The following is an 11,536-nucleotide window of genomic DNA, read 5'->3' on the forward strand; positions in this document are numbered from 1 at the left end:
GTCGTGCACTTCTGGATTGAGGTGAATCCAAGTTTGCCGGTGCAATCCATCTTGCACTTGAAGTAGCTGTCGAACTCCTGGATGAAATTCACAATCCCGAGGAAAAGCTTTCGGCTCATCCGATAATGGCGCCGAAATACTTTGTCGCCGTGCAGTGGAGCGTCGGTGAAGTAATCGAAGTAGAGCATACAATAGCCTTCAAGACGATGCCGGTTCTTTGCTTTCATCCGCCCCGGTGATGAGCCACCTCGCCGCGACTTTTCATTGCTCGCCGGCAGGCCGGCGAGGGGCGGCAAGGACCATGAGATGTTCATCTTCCTGAACGTCGGCATCGGCTTCCTCCTCCAACAGCGCCGCGAGCGCCTCCTCGTCGTCCGAGTCCATTGCCGAGGCAGGCAAACCGCCGAACACCTTGCGTGCGCGGTGGGCGCGCACCCACCGGTACACTGCCCCTCCGCGGCCGGAACGCCGGAAATATCGCCCAAACGGTGGTGGAGAGGCTGCCTCGGCGAAACCTCTACTCTTTTTCCGGCAGGGAATGGCCTATCTAGCGGTGGTGGGCGATGGGCGACGCCGGGATCAGCCGGGTGGCGGCCGAGCGCGCGGGGGGTGGGAGGCGAATTTGGACGATAGACTTGAACTTTCGCCTGACAGTGTGGGCCAGACATGCTTTTCCCTTGCGCCAGAGCGCCCCCCAGTTCGCCGGATTCGGTCTGCGATCGCCGGTCCCAACAACGGGCCGAGCCGGCGGATTTCGGCGTCCTGGGGGCGCGACTGATGCGTTTTTTCGGCGCCGGCGCGGAAAAAGTCGCCTGGGGGGCCTGTTGGGGGCGCGGCTGGAGATGCTCTAAGCCAATAAGCATGCCGACGAGCAGAGTAAGGCAGAAGACAATCAGCTTGTCACCACAAGTTCATGCCTAGGCCATCCTATAACAAGTTAGTCCGTTCGTATTTTACTCCGCATATTATCTTTGTCTTGGGTCAAACTTTCCGAAGTTTGATCAAGCCTGTGCAAAAAAAAAGAACATATAGAATATCAAATAGGTACTACAATATAAAAATATATTCCATAATGGATCCAGTACTATTGGTTTGGTATTGTAAATGTCCATATTTTTTCCTACACATTTGGTTTGTATGGTTAGACTCTGGCCCGAAGGGTGTTCATACCCTTTGTGAACTACTACCTCTGTAACAAAATATAAGATGTTTTTGTAGTTTAATTTGAACTGCAAAACATCTACTCCCTCCGTCCCATAATGTAAGACATTTTTTGACATTAGTATAGTGTCAAAAAGCGTCTTACATTATGGGACGGAGGGGGTAATATTTAGTCATAGAGGTAGTGGATTGTAATACCCAAACTTATTGAGCATACAAGATTGATTTTGCAAAAAAAAAAAAAAAGAACTACACAAATTTGATTCAAGAGGAGTAAAAAGAAAAACAACAAACAAGGCTGGCATCTGGTCGGTGATAGATAGCTAACTCTGGGGCACATGCTCCTCTACTGTTCACCATAATAAAAGAACTATAGCATGGGCTTACTGGTGACACATATTGTGCCGGCCAAATGACCATCCGGACCGACTGCTTACTGTTCTCTGGTACTGGTACTGGTAGTATCGATCCACATGTCAAGATCATGGCCACAAGGCGATCTTCTCCCTTCCCGCTAATGGTGGCGTACGTCGACGATAAGATGACATCCACTAAGCCCTATGGCATGACAGGTGCCCCCCGGTCGCGTCAATCCATAATCCCATCATGTGTTATTAAACCTCACGGCACAGGCCAAAAAGCATATATCCTTAATTTTCCAACATCCAGTGGACGCTGCTTTTGCTCCAACTTTGAGCGGGGTGACACCAAATCACACGGAATTGGGTGGTGGCCTTTGGTTCCCTCTGCATTGCAGTCGCTGTCGCCATCAGTCGTCACCCCCACATGCGAAATCAGGATAAAAAGAGTGGAAATTCAGTGTTTCTTATCACCCCCCGCGGCCACGGGCATCCACATCATAACCGAGATCAGAGCACCACAGGCTCACATCATCAGTCGGAAGCCATGGTTTTTTCTACCATTTCACAGATAATCACTCCAGGTGTAAAAGCTCTGAATATATACTTACATTGCTTGTCACCATAATCTTTGGAACGAACTTGACAATCCGTCGACTCGTGGTTTGCGGTGGTCACCATCATCATAGGAAGAGAGTTATCTCCCGGCAACTGATGTGCACCACAAGAAATGGAGAATTAAAACTAACCAAAGGAACCAAAAATCAATCTGCTCAAGCGGAAGCAAGAATATCCTAATCTAATAGTAGCATTTCACCATCTTATCCTACCAAAGGCAATAACCCCTGCCACCCACTTTCTGGTCAGTTTCACCATCCTGCAAGAATTCACATACCGAGTCATGACTCATGAGCTATATATAAAACCATTATTTTCATTTTACCAATTACTAAGCATACAGTAAGCATTGGCAACGTACATGTGCCACAAGGATCAGTTTGACACTGAAAAACACAAGAATTGATGGAAAACTTGTGCAAAGCAAAGAAAAGAACACAGTTCTCCCTGGACGTTTCAATGCTTTTTCTCGGAAAAAAAAATACGAGGTGAACTTCTAGGTTATAGCCAAAATGTATAAAAAAACAAAAAAGGAGAGAAGAAACATAAAGTGAGCCCAAGCCTTTATTTTCAGAAAACATTTTAGCCTTCTTCCCAAAGGCCAAGGAGCATCAAAAATAATTGAAAGGATTTTGAGATACACATATATGAGAAAAGGACCTGACTCAAGTGATGCAATCAATGGGCATAGGAACAGGAACTAATTGTTTTTTTTAAACCGATCAGGAACTAATTGTCACCACACTGATGATGACTGATCAGTGTTCCAATAAAGAAGCAAGCGAGAAGAGCTCGGATGCGAAAACAACTGCAGTGTATGGGGAGCCTTCAGAAAAAAAGATGCCCAAGATAAAAAGGTGTAGAGAGGCCACAAAGTGGACTGCAAGATTGGCAGGTTGGTGGCCTCCACATCAGTGCTGCCTCCCCATGCCTTCCTGGCTTGCTCCTGGTCATGCAAAGATTGTACTTATCTTTTTGTGCTGAGGGAACCTCCAGAAACATACAAAAAGCAACTAATTCCATAGCAATGGAGAAGTTAGGCCATGAGGATAAAATACTGCTCAGGACCCTACTGTCCACATACCTGCCTGACTTTTCTTAACTACTGTCTCCACGAAGGCATATGTAGTATACAAAAGTCAGCAAATGAGTAGAAATTGGGATCTACACAAGATCCAGTATCTAGTTACATTTTCGTCACATTCAATCAACAAAGGCGCCCGGATATAGCACAGATGGCCTATGTTGTATGACCGATTGCTATATGAACCAAATCTGATGAAAGAAATACGCAAGCATTTAGCGAAAAGGGAAACAGCATGCATATCCACTACAAAGCTCACCCTAGTAGTCATTATAGATGCACAAAAGCTTGCTCCCATGGCGTATTGAGTGGCAGGTCGCGCAATCGCATACACTTTGTATTGGAGTCGTGTATAGTCCGAGATATTTTGCTGTGCGTGGGATAATGGTTGAAAAGAAAGGAAAAGATAAAGTCCCCTGTGCCAATGATAATGGCTGACAGAAAGGAAACATGCATATGTAGTAAAGATCGTGGACTAGCATATCCAGGAGATATAAAATAGGGAAGAATCGAGAGACGATTGTGTCAACCTACATATGTGGCCTGATTTGCGTAAAGATCGTGGACTAGCATATGTAGCCTGCGAGTCTTGTGAGTTTACGAATATATATTCCTAAAGCAAGTAGGGGCACTCATGGACTAGCATAAAACAATTCTCAACAGACATGCTTCATAGCTTAATATCTAGTAAGATAACCAAAATAAGAACATACTTTTGGATTTTTCATAAAAAATACATAGTATCGGGGTTTTTCTGATTCATAAAGATCTCTAAAGATCCATTTGTAAATGCACGAGAACCATGTAGAAACAAAAAGATTGAAATGGGCCTTATCAGCATGCTTAAACTGCAGTATCTGCATGTACAAGATTATATGTTCCCAAGAAAATTCCAGTAAGAAACATGCACCGGCAACAGTCCAGTTCAGACTTAAAACTTGCCGTTTGTTTTGTCAAAGAAATTGATGCTAAAGCTAAGAGCATGAAATTATTGCATGGAATTATTTTTTGACGCATATTGTATGGAATTATAGAAAATGGAACCCAGAATAATTATGTTTCTCTTTCTATTTTTGAGAAACGTAACAACACCTGCTCGTCGTGCCTTTGGACTAATTATTTAAATGAGTTAGTAAAAATGAAATAAGCATACACTTACTCAACAAACAGTTGCAAAAATACATCACGTTTTACGGTTTGCTTCATTTCTTTTGCATTTCAGTTAACAAAATTGCATGTGTTTGCCTTCACTTCAAAAGTAATTTCCATAAAATATGCCCACACACAAAATAATTAACCAAAACCTACATGCACATATTGCTCTACTTTTTTGGGGAACATGAGTGTGCTATTAATCAAAAGGAGTTAAGTCAACTCACAGAGTAAACCGGCAACAAACAAGAGTTAGATGCAGTCCAAATCCAATATATGTAATACTATACCCTTCTAAAATTTGTAACACAGAGCAAGAGACATGAGAAGGCAATTTTAATCTGAGGACAACCTCATCGATGATTCTCTAAATCAGACCCACCACGTAAAGAGGCCCCATGAGGGCCTTCTTGTCCTGCCTATAAATGAGAAGCAAGAGCCATCAAACCAGTGCACAACTAAGACAAAGTGGCTTCCTCTCACTAATACCAACCTTCTTCCCATCAGGCTGGAGTTCATCAAGGATCTAAGCCTGAAACTGGAGCCCACAAGCACACAGAGGAGGAAGAGCAACAAGGCTGGCTCCCAGCCCATCCAAGGTAGAAGCGAACAACGTTAGAGATGGTGACAGTGCAAGATGAGATGCGCAAGGGGCCATGGACAGAGCAGGAAGACCTGCAACTGGTATGCACTGTCCGCCTGTTCGGTGACCGCCGCTGGGATTTCGTTGCCAAAGTCTCAGGTTTGAGGGGTGGGAGACCTGCAAATTAGGTAGCCATTTTTGCAATCCTTGGCACAAAGATGCAAACAGCATGCAAATATCATTGTCTCTAACCAACTATCTTCATACATCACCTTATCTATGGCCATGTAGGCCTTAACAGGACAGGCAAAAGCTGCCGCCTCCGGTGGGTAAACTACCTCCACCCTGGCCTCAAGCATGGGCGCATGTCGCCACAAGAGGAACACCTTATTATTGAGCTCCATGCTCGATGGGGTAACAGGTTTGATCCAAAAGAAGACCTTACTAAAGCAGCTGTTTTTTTCATCTACAACAGGTGAAACGCACTAACATCCTCTCTATGTATAGGTGGTCTAGAATAGCACGCAGACTGCCAGGGCGTACGGACAATGAGATCAAGAACTACTGGAGGACACACATGAGGAAGAAAGCACAAGAGAGGAAGACAAACATGTCACCTTCTTCCTCCTCCTCATCATTTACATACCAATCCTGCCTCCTTGAAACTGCACCAATAATCAGGATGGATGGAGGCAGCACTCATAATGGCACAACCTGCTTCTCAAGTGTACTTAAGAGCAACCAGAGTGTCATGGATGGATATTCTATGGACCAGATATGGAAGGAGATTGAGGCACCGGCCATGCTGCCCATTGATAAAAAAGCATGCAGCAATCTCCCATGTCCTGTGCTGCCATCTCCTATGGGAGATCGCTACTGCCCTCCTGAGGTAGTCTGGAAGATGGACAATGGTGATCTCAAGATGTTAGCTCCACAATTTGGTTATGGTAATGGAGAACGTTCCTGCTATTGAAGGTTCAAGCTGTCAGGATCGAGGTCAGGTTACTAAGATACATATATATGCTTAACAGATTTCCACTACCTATGTAGCTATGTCTGCATATACATATATATGCTTGCCAGAATTGCCAGTAGCTACGTTTGCATTAGTATGGAGGGTGATCTAAATATTTACAAATCTACTGTAACATTGTAGATTGTCAGGTCTGCTTATGATGTGTGTGCCTATGTAGTGTGTAAAATAGCTTATGTCTCTTGCCCTTCACAGAATGGAATACGAGAGCAATTTATATGCATGATACAGAAGTCAATCTCCAATGATATTTTGGTAAAAAAGTTAGATTGACACGAATGAACATTGTACTATCAGAATTATAATATCTCCCCCCACCTGATTCTAAAGCTACAAACAGGGCCATGAGATTATATGGCTGTATCTCAAGGAGCAAACAAAAGAAGAGGAAAATGGGTACAGAATCAGCATTATTTTTTTCAAATCGTTCTTGCTATTACACTCTCATTTCCTTCGGCAGGATGTTGAGATTGAATGCTCTTGATAAAATGGCTTCTGGAACCTAAGGAACGTCAAAGAGAACAAGTATTTCTCCAATAAACACGCGGGCCCTGGAAACATTTTTTTTAATATGCAAACTGAGGCTGCTGTACAGACATCTGTATGCATATTTGATCTGAGTGGAATTGACAGACTTGGTGCAGAGTGAGTGGTCTATCACTTCAATTCTCTTAAAAAGGCTGAGCATTAGACTTTGATAGAACAAAAGAATGCTAGATTGTATTCGACACATAAGATTAGCAGGAAGTCGTAGATCATCCATTTAACAAATAGGAAAGTTAGCACTGCGGCAAGGTAAATAACGGGAGGTGGTAAGGGACTGGCACATAAGATGAGCAGGAAGTTGCAGATCATCCATTTAACAAATAGGAAAGTTAGCACTGCGATAAGGTAAATAAAGGGAGGTGGTAAGTGACTGGCACTTCAGATTTCTATAGCCGTCTACTTTGCTGAAAGTAGTATCTTATCTTGCAACTGATAAGCATGTATTTTCTTCTGATTGGGTGAATCTAGTGCTTGGACCACCTAGACACAACCATCATTAATCTGTGTTCCTCCACAACATTCAGAACTAGATGAAAGCTTAGATGTGGAGGTAGAGTTTAGAAGTTATATTTCTTCTCGTTCTTCTTCTATGTTTAGCAAATAAAAATTAACAAAGGACACCAGTCTCATATTGTTTCATGTGGAGCAAAATGCTGGCCTGGAAGAACTGCAGATATTCACCATAGCATTCAAATTCACCTGTGATTTATAATAATTATGAACAAAGAGGAAATCACAAGTACAAACAGGTCGCAAGATGTGATTAGCATGGAAAACCTTCAGAGCAGCCAGTGGCCAACAGTAAAAACACCCAGGACAGATACTCATACTATACTTAATGCAAAGTCATCAGCATCAATTTTCAATCAATCTGAAAGCTCAATAAAGGAATTGGTACATAATGCAAAGCTTAGTACTCCACTGCTAGTTAGTACCAGAAGGCTCTAGGTCATTTCTGAGAAAGAAAATAGGAGTTTCAAATCCTTCAATGTATTTTTTTCTACCTTTAGACAGTCAAATCAAATACAAAAAAATTGCAGCTGCCCATAGCTTATCCCTCAGTTCACCATTTCATCTGCTTAAGTTCCTCAAGAGGGAATTCACCCCCCAGTCCCCAGCACACATGACTTGGAGTCTCACGGCTGGAAAAACGAATCTGCAGGTACACCAGAAGATTAGGGGCAAGAAACAGCAGAATCGCTAGCTGCCCCTGCGACTTGGATTGCCAGCTACGATCCAGACAACACCCAAAACATATAGAAAGCACTAATCTACAGCACATACAGCAACCGCATCGGCGGTACTTCTTCTCACCTCTCCGACCGTCGATGTTGCGGACGCTGAGAAAGATCTCCCCTCGTCGCCGCCGCCGACAAGGAGAGAGCAGGGCTTTCGCAGTAGTAAGAGAGAGGGAGAGAGCGCAGGGATTGTTTTTTTTAAACGCAGGGATTGTTCATTAAAAAAAGGCTTTCACCCCCCCCCCCCCCCCCTAAAGCAAACCAGCGAAACCACAATGTCCAACAAAGGTTACACCGTAAACATATGCCACACGCGAGGTAGCACAACACAAGGTGCAAACAGGTTCTGCTGAGGGCGCAGCTCAACAAACCCCCAAAAAAATACATGTGGCAGCACAGTTGGTGAAGATCTAATTCAGCTTTGGTGGTGGAGGAGGTAGCGGAGAGCCATCGCGCAGATCAGCACTAATGGTGTTGATGGCATCTCGGTCCCGGGGGCCGAGCAGCCGCTAAAGATGCAGATATCCACACATTTTGAAAACAGGGTTAGTAGCACGTTATAGAGGCACACGCTGGATCACAGGCTTATTTCGGGCCGTCCAAAGCGTCCAGACTAGAACCCCGATAATCTTTTTGACTATAAACAGTAGGGCAAAACGCTCCACTGCAATTTTTATAAATAACCAAGCAAGGTCCAGAGATACAAAGAAAGAAGAAACACAACAAGGGCTTGAGAGTAGCCCCTAAAAACAGAAGAAGAAGAAGAAAGAGAAGAAACTACAGAAGCTAGAAAAACCAAAAAGAAGGCTAAGGCTAAGGCTAAAGCTAAAGCTAAAGCTATATCCCTAGGCAGGAAGGAGCTGTCAAAAAGAAAAATGAAACTATCCTCGAAGATCCAACCATGAGTTGAATTGGTTGGCATGTTTTGGTCTCATCCTGTGCTTGAGTAACTTCAGCTCCATCAAGAAAATGTTCTTACAACCTTGAAAAGTGGGGTGGATATGTTCAAAGATCTTGTTGTTTCTGGAAATCCAAATAGCCCATGAGCTAAGTATTATTATGTCCATGAAGAATGGGAGTCTTAGCTTTTCCTTAATGTCTTGGAATGCCTCAAGAATAGATAAATTTGGTGATCTGGTGGGACAGATGTGATCCCAACATCTCTTAGCAAAAGTGCATCCCCAGAACAAATGATACAGAGTTTCCTCCTGTTGGCACCCCCTGAGAGCACAGTTATAGTCCTCTAGAACAAATGTTTTCCTTCTCAAAAGGTTTCTTGTATTTACTCTGTCATGTAATAGCATCCAGAAGAACATTTTGTGTTTAGGTTGGCATGATGAATCCCAAATCCAGTTGAAGTGTGGGGGAGTTTGTTTGAAGCCAATCATAACATTAAGCCTTGGCAGATGAAAAGTGTTCATTACCCCAGATATAGCTCCACGTGTCTGTGTGATTCTGGTACTGTGATTGCCTCATAGAGTAACACATCTCTTCAAGCTGTAAGAATTGCTCATGGGCCTTCATTGATAAAGGAAGGTGAAAAAGATCTTCCAAATACTTTGTGGCAAGAACCTGTTGCGCTGTAAGTCTGACATTAATCACAAAAGAGAAAAGATGGGGGAACTGATGCTGCAAGAGTTGTTCAGACCATAAATCAAACCAGAAAAAAGCACTTCTGCCATCTCCCAAGTTGCACCTTGCTAAGCCTTTAAACTGTTGAACTAATTGCAAGTTTGCCTTCCACCAGAAAGAACCTACTAACTCATCTCCTGGCAACTGGTCCTCATTGTAATGAGTCTCCCAAATCAATTTCACCCATGGAATGTCATGTCTGTTGTAGTATTTGTGTAAATTTTTCATAAGCAGTGCCTTGTTCTGTGTGAAGATATCCATGACTCCTAGCCCTCCCTGACTCTTTGGTCTACAAATAGTGGTCCATTTTACTAAAGCTGGTCTATGGTCTTCCATATCTGGTCCTCTCCACAAGCAGTGCCTGGAATATTTCAAGATTTGCTGCTTAATAGTCACTGGTACATCCAAATAGCTCATGAAGAATATTGTGAGAGATGCCAGAACTGATTTAACCATTAACAATCTGCCTGCATAGGTCATAAATGTGGCAATGCCAGCCAATCTTTTTGCAATCCTATTAACAAATGGTAAGCATTGCTCCACTGTTGGTTTGTGAAGTCCTAAAGGAAGCCCAAGGTATGTGAAAGGAAAGTGTCCCATCTGACAATTAAGGGTTCTAGCATAAATTTGATCCCTCTCTTCTTGAATATTAATAGGTACCATGATAGACTTCTAGTAATTTACTTTTAAACTAGTGGCAGATGCAAAAGTGTTCAGTAGGGCTTTAAGACAGATGAGTTGTCTAGAATCAGCTTGCATTATTAGCAAGATGTCATCTGCATACTGGACAATTGGAAAGTCAGTGCATGAATTAATTTGCAGAGGTGCATGTCGGTGTCAAAACCGGCGGATCTCGGGTAGGGGGTCCCGATCTGTGCGTCAAGGCTGATGGTAACAAGAAGTAAGGGACACAGATGTTTACCCAGGTTCGGGCCCTCTTGATGGAGGTAAAACCCTACTTCCTGCTTGATTAATATTGATGATATGGGTAGTACAAGAGTAGATCTACCACGAGATCGTAGAGGCTAAACCCTAGGAGCTAGCCTATGATGGTATGAATGTAATTGTGATCAGCCTTCTAAGGACCAACCTCTCCGGTTTATATAGACACTGGAGAGGGCTAGGGTTTACATGGAGTCGGTTACAAGGAAGGAAATATAACATCCGGATCGCCAAGCTTGCCTTCCACGCCAAGGAAAGTCCCATCTGGACATGGGCCGAAGTCTTGAGTCTTGTATCTCCACGCTTCAATAGTTCGGACGTTGTACACAGTCCGTCAGTCCGGATACCCCCTAATCCAGGACTCCCTCAGTAGTCCGGCGCGTAGTATTGTCTTCGGCATTGCAAGGCGGGTTCCTCCTCCGAATACTCCAAAGTAAATACCGAACACTCAAATCGTGTCCGGATCTGGGAAATGATCTTCGCATACCACCGTAGAGAGAATGATATTTCACAAATGCAATCTGCTGACAACTTTTCCTGATGACATGACACATTATTATGATCGGATCCACTATTCGAACCATTTCCACACAACCAGCTACAACGCATATCACGAGGCGGTTTCTGTGACACGTCTTGTCAAAGCAGAGATCGTGTCCCCTTTATTACGGGATTCTCATCAATATGGGTATGGGTAATCTCACCACGCCATTAATTGTGGCGCTTGGGAAACAAGCGATTCTCGACGGGCTAGTGGGGAGGCGCACCGCTTCAAGCGCCTCTATAAAGGGATAAGGTTCCCCCATTTTTACCCAGGCCTTCTTCCTTCTTTGCCCATTCTCGCCCCCTCGAGCTCCAGCGCCCAAGCCCAAGTCTTCCCCGCACAGCTAAACATGTCCGGAGCAGGAGGCAAGTGGGTGGCTTCCACCGTCAAGGAGAAGCACATCACCAATCTTCGGGCGGCCGGATACTTGGCCGCGAACATAGCGCACCATCTACCAGACGCCGGGCAGGTCATTCCGACCCCAGGACCACACCAGAGGGTCGTATTCATCGCCCACTTCGTCCGTGGACTGGATTTCCACTCCATCCCTTCGTCTGCAGGCTTATGTTCTACTACGGGCTAGATTTCCACGATCTAGCCCCGAATTTCATCCTCAACATCTCGGCATTCATCGTCGTGTGCGA

The 11,536-nt window shown here is 44.1% G+C and overlaps 1 protein-coding gene and 1 long non-coding RNA gene across 2 annotated transcripts; one reads left to right on the top strand and one right to left on the bottom strand.

Moving 5' to 3' along the window:
• The first annotated feature begins 4,820 nt into the window (after positions 1 to 4,820).
• On the top strand, positions 4,821 to 6,213 carry LOC123091782 (myb-related protein MYBAS1). The gene is made up of 3 exons (XM_044513394.1): positions 4,821 to 5,116; positions 5,249 to 5,378; positions 5,465 to 6,213. The coding sequence occupies exons 1-3, from the start codon at positions 4,996 to 4,998 to the stop codon at positions 5,928 to 5,930; spliced, it is 717 nt and encodes a 238-aa protein (XP_044369329.1). The 5' UTR covers positions 4,821 to 4,995; the 3' UTR covers positions 5,931 to 6,213.
• Positions 6,214 to 7,355: 1,142 nt separating this feature from the next.
• On the bottom strand, positions 7,356 to 8,003 carry LOC123091783 (uncharacterized). Its single transcript, XR_006443485.1, has 2 exons — positions 7,851 to 8,003; positions 7,356 to 7,692 (listed from the first exon to the last, which is right to left on the bottom strand). It is a non-coding gene; the product is annotated as an uncharacterized lncRNA (long non-coding RNA).
• Positions 8,004 to 11,536: the final 3,533 nt, after the last annotated feature.

Source organism: Triticum aestivum, chromosome 4B (assembly GCF_018294505.1).
Source record: "Triticum aestivum cultivar Chinese Spring chromosome 4B, IWGSC CS RefSeq v2.1, whole genome shotgun sequence".
In the NCBI taxonomy this organism is placed as follows: Eukaryota; Viridiplantae; Streptophyta; class Magnoliopsida; order Poales; family Poaceae; genus Triticum; species Triticum aestivum.

Bases quoted from the DNA above. Each gene is read 5' to 3' on its own strand.
- LOC123091782 (XM_044513394.1), top strand. From the start codon at position 4,996: ATGGTGACAGTGCAAGATGAGATGCGCAAGGGGCCATGGACAGAGCAG. The intron at 5,117-5,248 runs GTTTGAGGGGTG...ATGGCCATGTAG, and splicing joins TTTCGTTGCCAAAGTCTCAG to GCCTTAACAGGACAGGCAAA. The intron at 5,379-5,464 runs GTTTGATCCAAA...CTCTATGTATAG, and splicing joins CATGCTCGATGGGGTAACAG to GTGGTCTAGAATAGCACGCA.